Source organism: Catharus ustulatus, chromosome 6 (assembly GCF_009819885.2).
Source record: "Catharus ustulatus isolate bCatUst1 chromosome 6, bCatUst1.pri.v2, whole genome shotgun sequence".
In the NCBI taxonomy this organism is placed as follows: Eukaryota; Metazoa; Chordata; class Aves; order Passeriformes; family Turdidae; genus Catharus; species Catharus ustulatus.
In genome coordinates this window covers 5,440,010-5,462,896 of record NC_046226.1, presented here as the reverse complement: position 1 = coordinate 5,462,896, position 22,887 = coordinate 5,440,010, and the positions used below count along the sequence as shown (strand labels likewise).

The 22,887-nt window shown below is 48.0% G+C and overlaps 1 protein-coding gene across 3 annotated transcripts in view; it reads right to left on the bottom strand.

The window, feature by feature from the left end:
- The window catches only part of DAAM1 (dishevelled associated activator of morphogenesis 1), an 88,329-nt gene that overhangs the window by 38,706 nt on the left and 26,736 nt on the right, over nt 1-22,887 (bottom strand). For all 3 annotated transcript variants that reach the window (XM_033062835.1, XM_033062837.1, XM_033062836.2), the window contains one exon: nt 12,414-12,636. In XM_033062835.1, the coding sequence (XP_032918726.1) occupies nt 12,414-12,596 (183 nt within the window). In that variant the 5' untranslated portion in view covers nt 12,597-12,636. The remainder of the gene's footprint in view (nt 1-12,413; nt 12,637-22,887) is intronic.

Sequence of the window (22,887 nt, the reverse complement as noted above, 5' to 3'; positions counted from 1 at the left end):
ACACAAGACTCACACTGACAGCTTCAGGTGAGCAATCTCATCTAAGACACACAAAGCAAAGAAAAAATTCAAACAGAACCTTTCTTTTTTTATCATTATTGCTTCACTGGAACACCTCATCCTGAGTGCTCCAGCCCATTTCCATTGCTGACACCCTCACATCATCAAAAACTGTAGGTGCTTTGGCTTTTGCTTTGTTTTCCTACAGCTAAAAATAGAAAGCTTTTTTCCTAATACCCACAGTTCATAAAGCAGTACATCCTCTCCCATCAAAACTGGATCACGTAGTGCCTGGCAGAGATAAAGCTGTTTATGACTGAAGCCTTTATTGGTTTATCTGATGTTTTAAAGTACACATCCATTTTCGACGTGGAAGCTCGGTTAGCGGCGTGCCCTCCGCCGGGATGCCCGAGGATTATCAAAGCCTCATCGCTTCCTGGTGCTACATGTAGGTCAAAGCTTTTATGAGGCAACTAAATAAAACATTCAGGCAGGGCTGGGAGGCTCGTTGCTAAAGCCAACATCGATCTCAGAACCACGGGTGCCTCGAAATCGCCACCACTGGTGGCAATGCTCGTGCTGGAGGGGTTTGGGGGCAGCAGAGAACTGGAGAGGCTGCAAAGGTCACAGGAAAGCCCTGCCATGGCCCCAGGCCAACTCATCCCACCCAGACAGAGGATTTAAGTAAGAGGATCCCCATTAGAAACTACACATTTAATTCCAGCAAGCAAAAAAACCCATATGGAGAACTGTTAAAGCTTCCCTGCCTGAACAATATCACACTTACCAACTCAAACTGACAGCTCCTGCACCCCAATCAAAGCTCCATTTGGGCAAGGCTGAGCAAGATGCCTCTGCTAAAAGATGGGCCCCTGCATCAGCAAGCCCACAGGCCACTTAAAATTCAGCTGCTCTAATTCAAGCTCATATTGCACCCAGCAGCCAAGGAAGGGAGCTTTCAGCTCTCTTGTAACCCAAACCTAGTGGCCCCCCAGCACAACAACCAGTGGCAGTCCCAAACATCTCAGAAAGGCTTATCTATCCACTGCAGGTATTGATTTCTCTTCTTGATGAAATTACTGCTCAAAAGGAAAGGTGTTCTGGAGCTTTTTCTATTACATATTCATGGAGGAGGCTTTGCCTCTTCCCTGACCTTTTTACCCCAAATCTTCAAACCACCATGCTGCACACAGCTGATGCTGGTGGAGTTCTGGAAGTAGACTTGGACACCCTTACAACAGAAAAAAGTTGCTGCTACAACAGAGACTGGGGAAAAAGAGAGGACTGAGAAAACCTGAGCCCAGTGTAAGACACATCTCACCCTCCTGCACCCAGGGAGGAGAACCTGGGCTGGGACTACTCCAACAAGTGCCATTCTCAAACACTCCCATGTCCTTAAAGTTTGGGAGGTCAGAGATTCCTATCAAGCAGCCAACCTCCACCCCAGCCTTGGGCAAGTCTTGTCGCCTTTCCATGCCTCAAAATCAAAATTGCATCTCCCGTTGTCCCCTCAGGCTATGAGCCAGTCAAACATCCAAGCTCTGCTTCAGCCTCAGTTCATAGGAATCACAGAATGGTATGGGCTGGGAGAGACCTTAAATATCATCTAGCTCCAACATTCTCTACCCTCTGAACCAGGTTGCCCAGGGTCCATACAACCTGGCCTTGAACACATTTTTGAAAGTCTAAAGGTGACCAACAGGATGACACCCACACAGGGACCCAGCTGAAATTCAGCTCATTGGGAAAGTAAATCTGGGAGTGTGGGGGAGGACAAGGGTCTCTTGATGAGTATTTACCTCTGTGGTGAGCACAGGAAACTGCTTCCACTGTGACCCCACTTTCTGGCCACGTGAATCTGATAATCAGGCATGAAAGCACCAGCCATGCACATCTGCACTGAGATCCTTAGAAAAATATTTACTGAAACTTTCAAAATGCCCATACCCTAAAAAGACAACTTGTGCAAATGTGAAGATTTATTAACCAAGAAAAAAAAAAAATCAAACCAAGCTGAAGCCTAAGCAGGAGCAAGAAGGGATAAAACAGAAGAACATATTAGGTAGGTGCTGGCACATGACAATGTGCAAACACATCCAAAAAAGGTGCAGAAATGCTTCTAAGTCTCACACAGCACATTTCATCGTGCCCCAGCACTAACATGTTCAGTCATCACAGCCCTGCATCACTCAACGACACCTACCTAATGATATCTTGCAGGATGCTTGGGAGAGGTGTTTAAATAAATACTGTGTGGCAGCAGTGAATATGAAAATCCTCATAATCAAAGAGTGACTAACGACTTATTCGGAGCCCTAGCAGTGACTCAGCTGTGCAGAGTCAGGGCTTTGCTGGTTTTTACGTGCATGGGGACTCCTGCAGCCACCTCCAGCCCTTTGCTCAGGCTCACTGATGTTCCTCTCAGTGCAGGCTGCTCAGAATCTGCCCTTTCCAACTCCAAAACACCAAGGAAGGACAGGAACAACACCTGTTTTCCATGGGCTCGTAGCCCACTGCAGAAATGCAGCTCCCACAAAGCCTTTAACAACCCAGAGTCACAGCAGAAACTCACACCCATATGGGCCTTCAATTAATAACCACGAGCTTGATAATTAGGTGATTCTAACTGGCAATTCATTTTATGGGCCATTTGCAATCCACACACTCCCAGTACAGCCTGTGATGCTGGCAGCTGCTGAAGAGAGAAGACAACCAGTGGTGTCCATCATCCTCACTCTTGGCTTCAGCCTCACCTTTCACAGTCCTGCCCCTTCCACCTGACTGCCTCCAGGATCTGCCAGCTGCACTATTTTTAATACTTTTTTTTTGGAATCAGGTCAGTGGCACACAAAATAACAGCCTCGTTTCGCTACCAAAAGGAAGTCTCTGCCCAGAGTGTTTTTACTGGAAAGAGATATGCTGCTCTTAAATATTTATCCCATACTAAACTATTCACCTTTACATCAAGGAAACAGGTTTCCACATTAAATCTTCATTTGAATATGGTTTTTAAAAAAACCCTCATATGGAAGCTTTTATACTCAGTGTGTATTTTGCTATTTCCAGGAGGTACAACAACACTTCCATGCTGTGTGCCCTGCTGACAGCTCTCCATTCCAGCCAAGCAAACCTCACCCCCTCTCTCTGAGCATGGCACAAGCTCTGCTGAAGGTGAGATCTCACACCACTCTCCAAAAAGCCACTGGAAGAAATGTTCTGGCAGCAGGAAAAGCATCAAGTCCAGGCTCAGACTCACATCACAGCCCTTTGAGACAGACTCCTGTCCCTGTCACTCCACTCATGCCATGTTTTAATGAGCATCTTCCACACACTGAGAGCCACGGGCTCTAATGGGGGCAACAGGAGGGACACAGGATTTGCAGGATGCTGCAAATCTCCTGACTTCAGGAATGACTTCCAGGATGGGTTCCTGGAGCTGGGTGAGCCCAAGTGCTGCTCACCCATGTCCCAAAGACCACAGCATAACCAGAATAGGCTTTTCCCCTACATCCCACAGAATCAAACATTCTGCAGAGATTAAATAAGGAACAATTTCCTACTGAGGGGACTGCAACTCCAAAATATCCTTACAGATTGTAAGAAAAGAAGATGAAAAACCTTTAAATCCAATGCACCTTTCTGGCTGATAAATTGTGTAAGTGTAGTACATGGAGGAGACTGGGGGTCCCCATAACTGAAATAATGATTATTGAAAATTTGCTGGTTTATGCTGGGTTTGTATACACATATATATGTTTATAGAATGATAGAAAAGCTTGTTTTGGGCAGAACCATAAACCAATTCACTCTGAGCAGGGATGCCACCCACTAGACTAAGTTGCTCCAAGTCCCATCCAATCTGGCTTTAAAACTTCCAGGGATGAGGCATCCATAACTTCTGTTCCTCTGGATTTACTTATACATATGTGTGTACATATATATACATATAGACACATATATATATATATATATATATATATACACACATACATATATATATATATATAGACACAGGTACAGAAAGATGTCACTGGATCAATAAATGACCAACATGATAAATAGCAAGTGAATTTACTCCTGGTGGATGGATCCAAATAGTTTAGAAACTTCTGTAAGCAAGGCTATAGCATGTAAAGATGAGATCTCTTGCATCATCAAATGAAGCATGAGAGAGATCCAAGATTATTCAAAAAAAGGAAAAAAAAAATAGAAGGAAAAAACAAAGTGTGAATTTTTTGGCAACGCTTGGCATTAAGGGGTCCAGCATGGGAATTAAAAAGTCAATAAATAATGGCCTGTTGAAGCCTGCACTGCCTTCCTTTCTCAGGGGTCATACAGCTTATTCACTCTCTTCCAGGCATTCTTCTCCAAGTTCATCAATTTGATTTATCCCAGAACGCTGTGGTGTCAGGGGAAATGGCAATCAGCATTTTTCCTCATCTCGTGTTTTTCCGCTGCCCGCGCGGCCGCAGCAGCTGCTGCTGCTTCCACTGCCTGCCCTGCCTTCAGCAAACCCCAGAACACACCCTGCTCAGCTCCTTGCTGTCTTTTTAAGCTGTTTTCTTGAAAAAAAAAAAAGATATATTAATCCTTACTAATCAGCGGCTGTTACAAACAACCCCCCTCCTCCACACCCACTCCGCTGCTCCTCCAGCTGCAGCTTTATTCAGGCAGCTACAATCCTGTGTATGCAGATTTATCTCAGGGGTCTTTTAAAAAGTCTTTTGTTTTTATTATCACTAATAAAAATGCCTCCTCCTCAGCACACTTCAGCTACAGTACCCTGAGAGCTTAAAAACAACTCCTCAGACAAGCCAACCCCTGCTAATATTATCACTGTGTATTTTTAATTTCTCCATGACAACCTGCAGCTGCAATTACAGAACACGAGCAAAAATCAACTATTCATATTTCTTAATGAATAAGCATAACAGATAAAAGATGATTATGCATTTTGCCTTTATGTATTTCCTGAATAAAGGAAATTGCTCACAGCCAAGAGAATGGGTAGCAGCAACAAGGAATAACAGAAGCACTTCAAAGTGCTCATGCCTAGTTAACCTCTTCCCACAATGAATTCTTCCTAGTCCTAGTCTCAGAAAGACCCCAGTCCACCCTGCTCAGTTATTGACCTGAACACACTGGATAGACATAAATAAAATATATATTTCTTCCTTCTTTTGCAGGAAAGATTATGGCCATGAGTATCTGATTTAGCCCTCCAATAAACCCCAGCTGCAGTTGATTCATGTTCCCATCAGTTCAAACACCCAACTGAGGCAGACAGCATGTAATGCTTTAATATTTTAATTCAATTAATTATTTTAATAGGCTGAAGGTTTCAAAGGTGCTCATATTTTAATTAGTGTATTTTAAGAGAGGTATCCACTTAAATTTCTTCTTCTTTTTTGTTATCATATCTATAACCTCATATACACTTTTTTATTAATGTTATTTATTGAGCTTGGCCTCCTGTGACCTTTTCACCGACCTCATCTGGAAAACCTTTCTCCCACTATAATTAACCCAGGGAACATTTCCAGCCTGAGTTATTGATCTACACAGTTCCACCCTGCAGAGCACTCTCAGATCACCCTGCAGGTGCATCACCAACGCACTTTTTCCACACAGTTGAACATACACCCTGAAAAAGCAACTAAAATATGTCTCAGCCTATTATCCACTACTGTGACAGCTTAAATGGATTCAGTCCAACCAACCAGAGCTGGGGATGGCTGTCCTTAGGTGGGGGAACCTCCTACCATAATAAAGCATAGAGCTGGCTAATAAATAAGGTTTCAGATGTGAACCTCTCACCTGTTTACAGAACCAAAGCAGCAGCTCCCTTTTCAGTCAGATTTTACACTGCTCCTGCTGCTGGCACCCCAGGGAGCTGCTCAAGCTGGAAATTAAGCCAACAGTGGCTCCAGATGTCCCCTGCCTGACAGGGATGCTCAGGTAGGAACACTGTGGATGGTTGGTCTGGGGCTAAACCGTGCCAAGGTTTCCCCAGGTAATGCTGTGAGAAGGGTTTCAAAAAGGGACTGGGTGGAATTAGAGGCTACAAACCCCCACACAAACTTGATCCTGAAAGTTTCCCAAAAGGTACCACTCTGATTGTGGGACTTAAAGAATGCAGCCATGGGAAGCAGAAGCCAGCTATAGCTTGATGCTGATGGAGCAACAGAGGATGGAAATGGATGCCTGGATGGGACAAATCCTCATTCCCCACAGGCCTGGCTTTAGTCACACCTGGCTTCCTAATGGCATTTTAAGAACTTACTCAGGTGCAAAGAAAGGTCATCCTGAGAGCAGGTTACTGCTGACCAAGGCTGGGTGAGACTTGGAGCAACCTGGTCAGGTGGAAAGTGTCCCTGTCCATGGCAGGAGGGCTGGAATGAGGTGATCTTTGAGGCCCCTTCTAACCCAAACCATTCTGTGATTTCTGTGATTTCAGGGTCTGACACCCAGCAAGATGTCACAAGCCAGCAGGTATCCATCAGACTGGATTATAGATGTTGGGTGTGGTTGGGAAAGGGAAGCTGGTCCCTGTAAATAATGGTATTGATTTGAACACTGGAGTTCATGGGAATTGGGATGGCTGGGCACTCAGGCAGGATCCTCCCTGCAGGGCTGCAAAAGCCTCAGCTGCCAAAAAAGCTGACCTTGGTGATGTTCCCACGCTGAGGAGCACCCAGACTGTGCCAACAACAGATAGCACAGCAGCACAGACAGCTTCCACTGCTATCTGCAAATGGACACAAGGCAGGACAGGCTATTCCTGGCAGGAATGCTTCCAGCTGAGCATGGGGGCAGAGCACAACTCATCTGCTGTCCTATCCTGCTCATAAGTCCAGCAACAGCACCCAAGCACTGAGCAGGCAGGAAGAAGACTGCTGCTGGAGCAGATTCCCCATCCAAAGAGGCTGGTACCCTGCATGGTGACCTGTGCCAGAAATACCCGGAGCAAGTGCAAGCCAAAAACCTAAATGCCTCAATTAAGGTCACTGATGTGCTACCAAATGAGCTGCCCAAGCATCTCCCAGGGATGTGGCCTCCTCTTTTACCAAGTGTAAAGTGGAAAGCATTTAGCAGGTAGACTGTATTAGTTTTTCCACTCCACTTGTACTTCTGGAAACAAAGGGGGTCCTTATGTGCTCTCTGCCTTCAGCTGAGATTCACATCGTGCTTTAACATGGCTCCTTTGTAAAATGAGGGGTTGGGAACAGCATGTTTTTTGGGCAAGACCCCACGCCGGTTTGTAGCACTAACAGATACTGGAATTACAGGGCTGTTCCTGCTGAAACGCAGAGTTCCTTGGTGGATTGGTTCATTCAGGTCCAGGGAACTCACGTAGGCAGAAAACCCTTATTTTCTGACTGAGTAGGTGTGTGACTTCTCTATCAGATGCTTGCCTATCAAAAGGTGCATTTAGAGATTGTCTGGGAGGGTGTTAACAACACAAGGCGATGAAAACAAGCGCTGGGCTGGGATGGGAGCCTGGCAGGTCCAGGCTGTTCATATCTGAAAAACAGAAATTGGGCAGCCTGGTAAAAGTGTCCTTATGGCACACAGGTCCCTGCAGAGTGAATTTAAAAGCAGGTATTACCAATCACTTGGTTTGCCTTCTCAAAAGTCATTCATAAGCCGAGGGAGCTTGGTTCTGGGAGACAGCAGTGGGATGGGGTCAGGAGCTCTGGACTGACTCTGCATAAAGGGGTGGCTTGCCCAGGACACAAGGGCTACTGCAATTGTAATTTTTCCCAGACACCAGCCACATGCTTTTCTTTGCAGACAGAGAGGAAATAGATTTGGTCACCATTCAGTGGCTCTCAAAATCCTGAAGTCCTTAATGCTGCAAGGACCAGGCTGCAAAATACAACAGCTGACCTGCAAGCATGAAATGCAAAGCTTGGCTTTGCAGCTGATCCCTCAGCTGCTACTTAAAAGCTGTGTTGTTTTGCAAAGCCCAAAACCTCATACTTTCCCCTTATTGGATTAGAAACCGGGGAGAAAAGCACATTACTGAAGTTCCTAAGTACAACTGGATATCACTAGCAATGAGTTCCCAACCCAGAGCTGTTATTGACACACAGCAGTGCTCACACTGATCACACCACCATTCTCCTCACGTTTATAGGCTCCCTGTTCAAGCAGCACATAAAACAGCCATCATCCCAGCATGCCAAGAGGAAGGGAAGGCACAGCTCCAAGGGACAGTTATGCATGGAGAATCCTGCCCCAGCACTGCACATCGTGAGCCACAGACCCATCGACCACCAGGAAGCATTTCAAAGGCAACAGATTTAATGTCTGTGACAGGGGATACTATCTCCTAACCATCTCCTGATAGCATCCAGAGAGCAGCTCGGATGAAATGCATTAGTTGCCCTAAGTACAGCAAAAACAAATGCTGTGATAAATCTTCTAAGCTGCCAGAGACCTTTTTATTGTTCCTCAGGCTCACAAGTTTCCACTACTTCATAAAGCAGCAGGGAGGGGATACAGCCGCCTTCCATTAGAGGGGAAGGGATAAAGACCAGGCAACATCAGTGGGCAAAAGCCTGCACCCATCCTGAGTCTGGGGGGCTGGGGACACTGCACAGCCACCCTCCTCCTGGTGTCACCTCCCCAAATCCCAAAAAACTTGTTGCCTGCTGGAGTCTGGGCAGAGGGAGCCAGGGAAGGCTACCTGCTCTAGTTAAAAACAGGCTGCTGCACATCACAGGCAGGATGCAGGGCTGGATGGAGGCTGCTCTAATTTCTTCTGCATCACTGACTCAGAAGTGAAAAGGCTGCAAAGCCCCATCAGGAGCAGTAAATGGAATTTCCTCAAAGGCTGGGGAAGACAAGCACTGAGGAATGTCGGGGGCAGCATCTCCTCTGAAGCCATCCCTCCACCTGGGGGATGCAGGCTGGCAGCAGGGTGTGGGATCAGGGAGAGGCAGCATCTTGTACCTCAGGGGCATGCAAAGCCACACCAGACTCAGCAGCTCCTCCAAGCATCTAAGCTGTCTGAGGAGCCATGAGAGCAGGGATGGAGATGCCACTGTGACCCACCCCACTGTGAAGAGAGCCACTGAGGGGTCCTGGGTCATGCTGGGGCTCCTCCTCTCCTCTCCAAACCAAGCCATCCCAGCCCCCTGCCCTGTGCACACACCACACACAGAGCGTTTCATTACAAGCCTCACAGTGACAAGGAGTGTTAAGCAGATATAAAGGACATCAGTCATTCACCCATCTGGTGCAAAGTCTAGTTGCTGGCGGAAAATAGAGAGGATTGTTATGGCAAGATCTACCATATGGCACCATTATGTGGAGCTTTGCAAGTGCTTTCTCTGAGCGTGCAAGCAAGATTTCAGCCTTTGAAGAAATGCTGTATTGTTAGCCCAGATAGGCAGGAGCCTCTTGAAAGAAGCTGTGGCAGATGGCACAGCTTTGTTCTCTTGGTGCGCAGGCAGTTCGTGCAACCCCAGATTTCCTCCTCTCTGGGACACAGTGATCAGTGATCCTGATGTGTCCTACAGGAGGACTGAAACTCCTGAAACTCCTTAAATCCAAAGGATGCTGCCTGGCAGGTACCACACCTCTGCAGGAGCCTCAGGAAGTGAACGCTGCCTACCCAAGCCGGCAGGACAAAGCGGTACTGATGCACGGAAAGTTGCACAAAATCATAAAGCATCGTCCCAGCCAAAGGAGCTGCAAATCTGTAAATCTTGCAGAAATACTCTGCTTTTGTTTGTGCCTCTCTGCCAGCACCTGCTCCTCCCTGGGTGGCTGAGCCTGGCCGGAGCCCCGGCAGGACAGGGACAAAGAAAAGCCTTTCAGAAAGGGCTGGTGCCCGCCTGAGCGACATCCCAACAATGCTCCCACAAAACCTATTCAGACCAGGCTGGGGGAGAGGCAGGGAAAGGGAAAAGGTTCCTCTGGGAGGAAGCAGTGATCAGTCATTGACCACAATAACAACAACATCTGCATCAGCCCTGAGCCAGGGAAAAGCCCCTGCCTGCTGCATATGGCTGGCTGGGACAGGGAGCATCATCCCTGCAGTCTGGGATGAAGATCAGGCATTTCTTATTGCTGAAATCTGTGCCCAAGTGAAAAAAAATCCCATTTCCCTGTTGTTCCTAATGCAACTAAGTAAAAACACTTGCACAGACAAAGAATAAACCTCTAACTATTTATCTATTCTGTTTACCTATCCTAATTAAAATCCAAAGTGTCCATCTAACACAAAACAGGCCAGAAAACAGACACTGGGAGTGCAGCCCAAGCCTTTAGTTGACCTTGAAGTCACAGCTGCTCCACGTCCCTCTGCAGCTCAGGCCCTCATCCTCTACTGCTGGCACGGGACAATCACCAATTTCTCATACTAGGGATGTTTCCTGCCTCAGATCAACAAGGCACACTTAAAACCACACCAAGCTCAGGGAATATTTTGCAGGATGGCTCCAAAAAGAAAGGGACTTCACCCTTCGATGTAAACAGGCTGGGATCTGTGGAGTACTCTGTTGTTTGTGTCTGTGGGAGGATTGTCCATGCCAAGGGACCAAACCTACTGCTGCAATGTCCTCAGAGATACCCCCCTGCCAGGTCTGAAATCCTCCATCCCACTCTGATCCCTGATGCAAACAAGGGGGGCAGAAAAGTCATGATTAAGTTGCAAAAGACGAGTTGGCAAAGGACCAACTCCAGCTGGCAAAGGCTCCAGATCCCCTCCAACTCCTTTACCCTCCCTCAACCCAATGGGCTGAGACAGACAAGGACTCTGGAGGGAGTCTGAGTCCCCCAGAGCAGGCACAAGCCATCCCACCCAGGAGGGCCAAGCACGATGGCCCTGGGATCCTACAGGCGTAAAGATCAGCCCAGCACCTCTGAGTGCTTTCTCTGTCTCCCTTCCAAATGTTACACTGTGGGTTTGTACAGGAACAGTGGGATCCTTTCCAAACCATTTAACTAATGCTGAAATTTAATACCCGACACCAACAGGTTACAGAGAGCAAGAAGGAGCTGTTGTAAGGACGGGCTGGGGGGATTTGCAACTTCACTCCCCTGAATGGGAATCTGCCTGCTTGTGCCCACAAGGCAGAGCTTGGCTTCCCCCTCCCTCCTGCCCAGTGCTGGCTTGGGTTGAGATCTGCCTGATGGGTTTTTTGGGGAGCCAGGGGGTTGCAGCTGCCTGTACAGGAGCATGGTGGGCACACACTGTCCCCCTCCCAGCGTGGCTCCTGCTGCCAGCACAGCCTGGAGCAGCAGCTGCCTTCAGGCCTTCTCCTCACCCTGGGCTGGGGAAAAATAACTAAAAAATCTCAACAGCATGGAGAAGGGCTGGGGAGCAGAAGGGCCACACCAAGGGTGCCCCAGGCTGAACTGCATTCTGCCTTCCTGCACACTCCTGCCTGCCCTGTGGCACCACCACTGCACAAAGCATCTGGATGAGTTTGGAAGGGATGTTCTGAAAATCCTGGGCTGAGATGAGGTGCACAGGCTTGGTGGGGCTCCAGCAAATGAGCCTCCAGAGATGCCCCCTTCAGCTCAACAAGCCTTTGGTTGGGGCATGGAAAAAGTGATCCATGGGAAAAAAATTCCCCAGGAAAACCTGATTTGGCCAAGTTATCACTGGAGAATAAATCAGAGACAGCCACTTCTCCTGAACAAACCCAACCTGACCAGAAGAGCGCTGCTGCAGGGACACTTCATCCCCACTGTGCTGTGTTGGTGTCCTGGTCTGCCACATCCTGCCCTTGCAGAAGGATGTCTTGGCAAAACCAGTTTTTACAACACAACCTGGAGCTTTCCTCTACCAAAAGGCCTGGCTGAACAGGTCCATGCTGCCTGGCATCTAATGGCATGTGCTATACCTTGAGGTGAGACTGACCAGTGTCACAGTTCCCAGTTCCCTCTGTGCCTCCAAGCACTGTAGGAAAACCTCATTTCACTGCTGAATGAACTCAAAGTACAACACCATCCAAAATACCACACCAAAATATTTTTGCTTAGAGGAAATTAAAGCTTTTTTTGGCTGTCAATTTTTTTCTTAACCCGTGTTTTTCCAAGTTTTGGCACCAACGGATAAAGAAACAATATCCTGACTTTCCAAATCTCAGTGTAGCCCACACCTGACAATTTCTGTGAGTGCCTAACAAGTAAAGTCACTTTGCACCTACAGGGAACATCCTGCTTTACCAGCTTGGACCCAAGACCTTGCTATAAGAAATTAAGAGTTTCTAATGAGAAAGACCACCCCAAACTGGCAGGACTTCAGGGCGGAGCAGCGCTCAGGGCTCAGCAACGCCAGCCAAAGTTTGCCTGAAAACTGAAAACCAAGGCTGGGGAGACTGCAACGAGGGGGTTGAGGGGACAGAGGGAGAAACCCCAAAAGTAGAACTGACATGAAGAAGTATCCTACTCACCACCAGCTCGGTGAACATGGCATCCAGCTCCTCCACGGGCGGCATGGGCAGCGAGGGCTCCATGGTCTGCAGGGCGAAGCTGCTGTCATTGCGCAGCCGGTACGTGATCTCGGGGTGGTCGCTGCTGCGGAAGCAGCAGAAGATGAAGGAGATCCCCCGGCCGCTCCTCTTCCTCGGGGCCATGGCCACAATCCTTGTGTGCCTCCCTCCTGGGCACTAGATCCTGCGGGGGAGAGAAGAGCGGAGGCTGGAGCGGCCGCCCCGCAGCGCTGCGCTCCCGTCCCGCGCTGGGAGGAGGAACCGAGCCACCCACGCGCTCCGCACGGAGGGGAAGAGCAGACACAGCTTTCATGCCAAATATTTCTGCTCAGATTTGACGTTTACAGTCCTGGCAACCTTGACGACCACGCAAATTAAAAAGATGCATTTGCTTCGCCTCGTGCCGGAGCTGGCAGCGGCAGGGGTCACGCCACTGTCCCTGTGGGATGAGGAGTCCACCACTGCTGCCAATCCCAGCTAATCCCCACCAATCTCCCCATGCCATGGCAGCCAGGCCAGCCCCCCTCATGCCAGGAGTATGGAAAATTCAGGAAACTGCTGTCAGAACAGCTGGATGTGTTTGGGGCCACCAGGTCCCCACCATGGGTGATTCAATCCTTGAAGACCTCATGTGGCTCAGCACGCCCCAAGCTACAGACAGCAGCAGAGCTGAAAAAAAATATCCTGCACGCTTCCCTCAACTCTTAAACGTGTCCCTAAACATCCACCAGTACGGCAGCTCTTTTTCATGGAAAGTTTTGCTTGGCTTTAATTAGATAAACCTTACTTGCAGCTCCAGTAAATATTTACAAGACGCGATTTCAGCTGATAAAAATCACACGGTGCCGGTAGCTCAGATTTTCCTAAGCAGTGCTGACGTCGGGCATCGCTCGCCCGAGTGGCTGCTTGGGTTTTGCTGATTTCTGAAACTGGTTGGGAGCAAAGCTCAGGGCAGGAACCTGCCTGTCTAATGACAGCAAGGACCAGGCAAAAGCTGCCCCAAAATTGGGACTCTTAAGTCAGTGACACGAGAGCAGGGTCACCTATGAGGAATGAGGAGTGTGGAGAAACACCCTAATGAGAAAAATCAACCAGCAAAGTGGGGAATTTTTGAAAGTCTAAACATTTGTCTTACAAAGTTACACACCCACATATTTTATCTCTGCGAAACAAGACACTGAGATGTTAAGAGACTGGACAAACAGCCAAGGTTGAAATATGGATGACTCAGATTTATTAACAAAGCTATGAAGAGACTCGGGGGAACAAAGGTCAGCATTTGGAAAGGAGTGTCTGATCTCCCTGGAGCCTGCCATTCCCTCCATCTATGGATTTATACAGCAGAACAAACAGCTGCTGTGCCCTGTGGAGAGCCAGGGCTGGGGTCAGACCCGAGGTCAGACCCTGCACCACCACAGCATGGCAAACACTGCCCTCTGAAAGCAGAAAATTCAGGCTGTACCCACAGTTCCTGAACAGAGGATTTGACCCTTGAAATGATCTCGATGGCACGTTTTTAGCACATGGTGTAATCATCTGCTGAACCACCAGCGATGGGAAACAGCGATGGGATCTTCACGCAGGATAATCCCAGGCTGTGCAACTGCTCTGTGTGCCCAGCCTGGAGAGTCCCCCCCTTCCTGAAGGGCCCCAAATCTCATTTCACATTTTTACATCTTGGATGTAGAAATATGCAGGCGCTGGAGGAATTTCAGCTGCCATGAAAGCTCTCTCATCACGGCTCCCCGGCAGCCAGCACCGCGGCAAATCCATTAGCTGCCTGCTGGCATCCCTCGGTGTCAGCAGGGCTTGGGGACCTGCTGCCGAGCTCCTCTCCTAAAGAAGGGAGGGAAACAAAAAGCCAAAGGCACACGGATTTCTGTCCACTCCAACATGGAAGAGAACACTGCAGGTTTGGGTTTTAAAGAGCCACAAGGAGCGGGGTGCAAAGGGAGATGCTGGTGGTGCCCAGCGCTTTGTACCCAGCACAGGAGCTCTGTCCCAGCCTACACTGAGTCCCCAGATGTGCAAAATTTGGTCATTCCAAGTCCATGGGTACAGCCACACCGTTCCCAAAGCAGCATCTGATCCTGCTCCTGCTCCAGGAGCGGGTCTGGAGCAGACCCAGCTCTTCCACAGGGCATTTTCCATCCCCTTTTCAACACCGTGTCAGCCTCGTCCTTGAAACCTGCTGCTACATACAAGCTCTGACTTGGGCTTACAAAAACGTGTGGAAAGCTTTCATCAGAACAACACCTGCTCTTCAGAGATACGCACCCCTGACAATGCTTTATGACAAGTCTGAATGACAGACCAAAAGACAAGGTTTTATTTTGGGGTTTGAAGCAGACAGCCATGTAGCAACCAATACCAGGTACTTTTGAGCTGCTTCCAGCTCTGGAGCTATTGAGGTTCCTCATTTTCATCTATAAACAATTCAAAAAACCAAACCACCCTATAATGTAGACTGAGTGGGCTGTAGGTTATTAGCAACCAAGGCTAAAAAAAGGTTAGGGAAAGAATATGTTACCTACCAGGCAAATAACATTAAAGCTTCAGAAGGCTGATGAATATTCATTGACATGACGGATCAAAATCAAAACACAGCTCCCTGGCAGGTCACTGGGAGCTGCAGACAGCACAGCCTGCATCGTCAGAACAAAGTCCAGCTACACAGCCTCCTCCTCCCCTGCAAATCCTGCAGAAATTGGTTATTCAAGAAGAAAAAGCAGCAGCCCCTGGCAATCTGGAGGCTTGTGTTAAGGAGAACAGAAGGGACAAGTTCTGTGCCACATCATATGTTAAGTGTCCTGCTCGTACCTTTGACTGCTAATTAGATCAATACATTTAAGTCAAATTGTGATCTGATGGTGCCTTCTGGCCTCTACTATTGAGCGGGCCAGAATAAATTAAGCTTAATTGTCCCTGGATGAACAGAGCCAGGGAAGATAGGCTGGGAAGGGTCACTGAGGGAACTCGTAGCCAAGCCCAAGGCAGGACTGATGGAGCTGAATCATTCCCAAACAACTCAAGTTTTCATAAAAACAAGGGTGAAAATATGTGTGTGTAATGGGCTCAGACTGGAAACCCAGACTGGAGAGAAGGAGGAGAAGGAGCTTAGCTCATGTATGGGACCAGGAGAGACAGAGGCCACCCAGCCCAGTGACACACAGAGACAGGGGTTTAGCTCTCCCCAGCCCTAAAAACAAAAGCACCAAGCCTACATTGCCCTGAGCAGTGTTTAAATGAAATCAGTCATTAGGAGAAAATTGGACCCTGGTGTCGCTTCCTTTGCTTTAAGGAAAGGAGAGCAGCAATTACCACTTGCATATTCAACAGCCTCCTCAGCAAGCTAAATTAAACTGCGTGGAGCAAGGAGCTGCCAAAGCCTGTCTGTGACCGATGCCCCAACCAGCTGGTTGGGAGCCAGCACCGGTATTGCAGCATTGCGGTCTGCAGCCTAAAAATACCCAACAAGGGCACAAACACATGCAAAGGAGCGCACGCTCCCCTCCACACCCGCCTCCTCCAAACCCACCCAGGAGCCAGGAGCTAAATCCTCAAACATGAATATTAGCTTGTTGTTTTCCTGGCTCCCCTCCCAAAATGAGGATGCAAGATCCTGAGTGAGCTCTTTCTCCGAACGTGGAGCTCGATTCCAGCGCCCTGCACAGGGAGGGAGTGGTTTGGTGTGAGTTTAACAGAGCTCACTGATCCTCCCTGCCATGTCCTCACCAATTTCAGCATCTTGGCCCATGTCAGGATTTGCCTGCCTTTACTCTGTAAGAGCTTCAGCACAGCCTGGGAGGCTCCCAGACAATGGAAATATTCCAATTCTCATCCATCACTGCCAAGGGACTTCCTTGGCTGGTGATGGTTGGGAGGCACTTGGCTCCAGAAAGGACTTTAGGAAGACACCATCACTGTCACCAAGTTTTAGAACCAAGTGTCCTGGACCCCTTTTCTCAGCAGTTAGGAAGCAGGAATTTGGCATTCCACACAGTGCACTCTACAGCTGTCCCACCCCACCACTGAGCAATGCTCATCCTCCCTCCACGCTTCTCTCCATTAACACCCAGAACAGGGCACAGCACAAGATAACTTGCATCAGTTTTTAAAATAAACAATTCTAGATGATTTTTCCTCCTCTGTAAGCCACATTCAGACCTTCACAGCAATAAAAACTGGATGCTCCCACAGCATTTTTCATTTGCAGCATTCCCTGAGAAGCACCAAAGCCCTTCATAGGTACATTTTAATTTTTCACCTTACAGACCCAAGACAGTCATCACCTTCCTTGGCTCCACTCAGTAACCCAACCATTTCTTGGGTTTGGTTCTGATTGTGAGCCCTCCAAAACGTGTTCATGGTGCTCTGCCCTTCCAAGAGGCAGCAGCACATCCCTCTCAAGAGAGAGAAGTGCTCCTGCATTTCACATTTTCACCAAAGCTGGTGCATGGAAACACTTTTTACTTGCAGGGTGGTCTAAGTATTATTCAATTTTAAAAATAAAAGGTGCTCAGAAATTGGATTGCCTTCCCCTGAGCAAGAATCACCTTCCTTCCAACACAGAAGGTTAAAGGGTCTGAGCCCATTACCAGCACCTCCACCGTGCTGAGCATGGTGCCAGTATCCCCAGCACACAGCAGATCTGTTTAAAGCAACCAGAATGATTTTTCAGCCACAAATTCTCATGCTGATTTCCAACCCCCCCCCTTTCTCCAGTGTAAAGCTGTTTTCAGGCATAGGCTGTACAGAGGAGCAATATTTGTGTTTGGTGGAAATCAGTGCATGCCATCAGGAGAGGGCAAAAAGCCCAAAACGTTCTGCTAAAAGGCTTTAAATTATTGATTGCTTTTTGTCCATCCATCTACTCCCCAAACAGCAGCCCAAAAGGGATGGGAACAGTTCCCTTTCCATGATGCAGCTGCCAGGAGGAGCCTGACTCATCACTAGTGCATCACAAGAGCTGCGATTCTCACACAAGCAAATCTCATACTTGGGTTTCATGGATTTATAAATATATCTGCCAAATCATGAGTTACCCCTGATTGCCTTTCCTTGTCCCAGAAATCCTATTATACTCTGTGGACCCAACAAAAAGAGTGTTTTGTGTCTCTATACCTTCCTTGGGTATCTGGTATCTGAAGGCCACCAGCACAGAGTCCCTGATGCCAGGAGGAGATGTTTGCTCTGCTCACTCCAGCAAAGCCCCATCTGCCAGCATCATCAAAAACCCAGTGCTTGCCTAAAATGTGTCACCTCCTCTTTCTATTCTTCCCTTTTATTGTGGCATTTGTCATATCCTGAAGCATACATCTGGGCCTGCTGTCTCGCAAGAAAACATTTTGCTCAGCTCAAGGGCAGATGAGCTTCAGGGCCTTGATGGCCACATCCAGAGTGCAGCAAGACAAATTAGAACAAGTTTATTACTGAGCCAGTGAGGGAAAGACATAGTTCCACAAATTTTTCACACACCAGAAAAGCCCTCCTTTTTCCACTTTAAACTTACACCTAAGAAAAGTGCTGTGAGAGACTTTTCTGTGCCTGCATGGGGCTCCCACCTGGAGGTGTTGATGCTATTCAGGGAAAAGAGCAACAATCTCACTGTGCTGCGACAATACCATGGCCTGGCTTGCCTGCTGCCTCCCCAGCACACAGTGAGGTCCCTGCCAAGGGAAGCACACACGCTGCTGACTCTGTAATCCACTTTTCAGGGGAAGAGTGTGGTGCACAGCAGGGTGAGACAGGATCTGCCTTAGCGCTCTCCAGCTGAAATCAATCCTCGGAGCAGCGCCGCTCGCTTTGGCAAGCCGGCAAAAATCTGGAGCAGGGGATGGCTGATGGTGAGCTGCAGGATGTTCAGGGCATGGAGACAAGCTTGGATCCACAGAGAGAGCATCCATCAGGAGCTGGCCCAGGGAACCCCACACAGCTCTCCATCCCCCGTGGTGCACAGCTCAGTGATCGCATTAATCCAACCAGGAAAGACGCTGCTGCAGCAAAACTTTGTTTAGTTCCTGAGGATTAAAAACCAAACCTTGCTGGAAGTTTCCCAGCCATCTAGATGTGAGCAGCACAGTAACATTGGAGGTCACGAGTTCTTCACTAAAAAGGTGAATTTAATCAGTGACAAGCTGAGCACTGGTGCCAGATCCTCCAAATCACAACAGATCACTTCTTACAGGAGAACCAGCAGATCAGCTCAGGCAAATACAATTTATTTCAGGAACAAGGACAACAACATGGAGCCACTGACAAGACCCAGTTTGCAAACCTATATAAATATATGTATATATATTTCTTGATATTCACTAGGGTGCTGAATGACCCAGTTTTACAGACACACACATCCCGTTTTCCCAGAAATCAGGCGGATTCACGGTCCTCTTTTTGCAGAATCAAACTAAAAAATGGGGTGGGTTGGCACTGGTGGGAGGAAGGAACAGTTTTCAAGTCACATATGAAATGTACTCCCTGCATCCTGAAACCCAGGCACAACACTGATCCAAGCCCAAGAGACTTTCCAGGGAGGCAGAGCTGGCAGGGGAGCTCTCCAGGAAGGATGCTGGGGAATTCCCCTGACCTCCATGGCCCAAAAGGTAACACAGAAATAAAACCAGCAGAAAGGAAAGGGGCCATGGGTTCTGGTGCTCTCCTCACCCCACTCTTGTTTTGGGCAGCTGCATTGTGGTGGGGCTCAAAGGGGCAGAGACAGAGCCAAGGTTATGTGCAGGGAGGGATCACACCCATTCCAGGCTCTCCTGAAAGCATGAAGCCTTGCAGGGAAGAGCCTCCCAGAATTCCTCCTGTGCCATTTAAACCTGGTCTCCCTTTGGGAATGTCCAGGCTGGGTGATGCCAAGCCTTGTCCAGGCAGCCCTCAAGGACAAAACCAGTTCAGAGAGAAGGATGCTCTGAGCTGGGCAGCTCAGGGGCTGATGAGCATCCTCTTCCATCCTGGCTCCATCCCAGCACAAGCACCAATCCAGCCCCACTCTCTTTCCACCGCTGGTTTTAGCCCCAGCTGGGAGAAAACTGCTCATTCAAACCCACCCCCAGAAGGTGCTGATACCAGCTGTAAAGCCCAGCCCAGATATCACAAGTTCTGACTACTCCCTTTGAGGATGCAAATGCTGTTAATACAAACTCAGCAGCCTGGCAAGCTAGAAAGGAGTTGTATTTCCCACCGGAGGAGGATATTTGTTTGCCAATTAGCCTTTTCTTGGAGAACAACAGTTCAATCAACAACCTTCCTTTATTGTAATTCCTTCCCTTTTTTCATCCCTGCCCCTCCAATGAATATTTGGGCTGTGACTGTGATTTATCATATGCAAACCCTCACTGCTGAGCTTTCCATTTCACTGCTCCCCGTTTCAGCAGTAATTCCCAGGGTAAGACAGGCTGAAGGCAGCAGGTTTTTATCCTCTTTTAAAGCCTCTTAATTTGGCTTCACAAAGTGGAGTTTCCAAGTTGCTCAGCTGCAGATGCTTCCAGTCCATCAGCACAGCAACATCTGGGGCCACCACCACAACAAGGCAGCAAGGAGCTGCTGGCTGAGTCCCAGAGGGCTTTTTTGGGGAGGTATTTGGAGCTTTTTAGCACTCTCCATGCTTAAGGTGAGGCTACTGGAACCACAGGTGTTCAGGCACTTTGTGGTGTGGTTTCTTTCTCTCTCAAAATGGGAATTTGATGAAGGCTGCTGTAAATAGGAGACCTTCCCAGCAGGGATCCTGATGGCTAAACATCATTAAACTTCAAGATATCATTAAACTCATGGTACAGAAGGTGCCCAGAGCAAACAAAACACACTTGTCAGATCTCTCAGCTGGCCGACCCATCTGCAATGCTGATTTCCTTTTAGAGGTTTTTAAATTCTGATGTTAATCCAGAGTGATTTTCCCCCCTAAAGTACAAACGTGGGCTTGAGAATTCCTTGGTAAATATGTCTAATGGCAGAAAAAGCCTGCTGGCCACTTTTCCTTCCAGTATGACACTAATACCTCCCTGTGCTCCAGCAGATGAACACCAAAAAACAAGTTATGTGAGCTCACATCAGGCACAACATGACCCCAACAGCTCCCACCCAGCCTGTGAAAAAAGAGCAACTTTTATCACATTTCCCTGAAATACTGTTTGCAGTTAAAGAAAAAAAAAAACAAAAAATATCAGACAAGCACAGCAAATGAGATTAATTGGAAGGCTTGGTCATTATTTCATGTGGCTACAACAAAATGTAGCTTATGGCACAAGCCCTGCTTTGACCAGGATGGATCTGCACCGTCCTGAGCCACAGGGCAGGACTCAAATTTTCCAGGACAGCTGCTCAAATCCACCACCTGCAATTCAGAGACCTGTCTTAATGGGGCACATGGTTTTAATTGCCTAATTACCCAGCTTCTGAGCGAGGGGATGGACCAAAGGAAGGCTCCTCTTCCCCTGCTGCAGCATCCAGAGAGGAATGTCAGTGCAGGGGAGGTCCCAAGGGGATGCATTAAAAAATCAATAGAGGCTATTTTAATGCTTAATCCGGGGAAGTATCAGCATCAGCAGTGTCAATACAAACTGAATTTAAACACACTGAGTACATGCACAGGATTGTTAAGTTTTTCCTCTGTGCATTGATTTAACCAAATCTGGTTTTCCCCACAGAGTTTGGAGTCCAAACAGGGCATCCCAGCACCTCAAACCTTCAGGCACCCTGCCTGCCTTCACCCCTGGATAGTGCTCAAAAAATGAGCTCTCACCCCACTTGAGCAAACATTTCAGTGAGGAAACCCCCTGGCTGGCAATATTATCACAGCAACAGTGGGCACATCCCTGCTACAGCCACATATGGGAGTGGATTTCTCTTCTTTTTTCTCTTCTTTGCAGGTTTTCACACTGCACAAATTGAAACACAAGCTTTCCCACCCCTGTAGATATTTATACAATCATTATTTTTTAAAAAAATAGCCTTGCAATTGCAAAGAACCACTTTGAAAAAGTGACCCAAGGGGATCCTGAGAGGCTCAGACACCCTGAGAGAACATAACTATGTTTGATTTTTTTTTTTAATTTAATCGCATCTGCAGCAGGTGGGCAAACTTCTCCAAACCAGTCCTGCCCCTTTCCAAGCTGTTTGTGGCTGGAATGGTTAATTTTCTTGAGTTTGTGCTGGAAACTGTGTTGCTAATTCAGAGATGTTTGGTAGAGTGAAGGTGTTTTCAGCTCCTCACCCCAGAGTGGGGATGCTCAAGGAGCTGGGAGGGGACACAGCCAGGACAGCTGACCCCAAGTGACCAAAGGGATACTCCAGACTGGTGGATTCATGCTCAGCATACAGAGCTGAGCTTTGCTTCTCTCCAGAACCCAAACCAATGGAGAATTTCACACTTTCAGAGGTGAGCCCTGGGGGTGGCTGGGTCCTGCAGAGCTCTGCACACCTGGCAAGGCTTCAGGTGCTCTGCTGATCATTGTAACAGGGTGGTGTTTGCACCACTTAATTAATGGTTTGTCTGAAGGTTTTTTGTCTTTACAGAGAGCCAGGCTTGAAAAACACGAAAGGAAACAAATTTTCTCATGTTCGGGCTTGGTTGTTTATTAACTTATTTAAAGTGCTAAGAGGTCAGCAACACTTCCAGCTCCCAGCTAGATAATAGCAAAATGGAGATGAATCCAGCTGCTACAAGGCCTGTCAAAGCCAAACAGTCCAACAGAGAATTAACACCTATATTGTTTACACTTTTAATCCAATAACCAAACTCCAGTGACCAGCAGTGCAGCACTGTCCAACCAGAAATTACTGCCTGAAAGCAGAAGGGAAGATGAACACCAAAAGGAGACACCACCCAAAATCCTCCATCTTGTCCCATACCTATTACTATATTATACAACCCTCAAATTTAAAATCCTTCATGTGAAATCACACACTTCTACTTAACTACACACCTGTGATTTTAACTCCACCACTCAAATTTGGAGCCTTCTCCAAGGTCTCAGGTCACAGCAGTGTTCTCCAGGGGGTCAGAGCCAGAAAGCACAGAAAGCTCAAAAATCCCAGGTTTCTGGGATCCAACAATCAGTGACCTGTGGCATTCCTTCCAAGCTCCCCTCCCTTCCTGGCTTCAGGGCAATGCATTTGACTGACACCAGGTCTGCCCAGATCTGCAGAGAAAATACATCCCCAACACCCAGAAACACTCCCATCCCTTCAGCAGCTTTGGAAACACCTCTATCAGCAAAAGTGGCAACGGGGTTGGCTGATAGAAGCCACTCAGGGGGGCAGATTTGCATTCACCAGAATTCCAGGTCTTCCAGCACAGCCCAGACAATGCCATGGATAACAACCACCAAGACTGAAACCCATGACTCCATCTCAAACCCTTTCCCAGAACAGCCAGCCTGCAGGTTTGCTGCCCAGACACCACCCTAAACACTGGAAAACATTTCCCCCC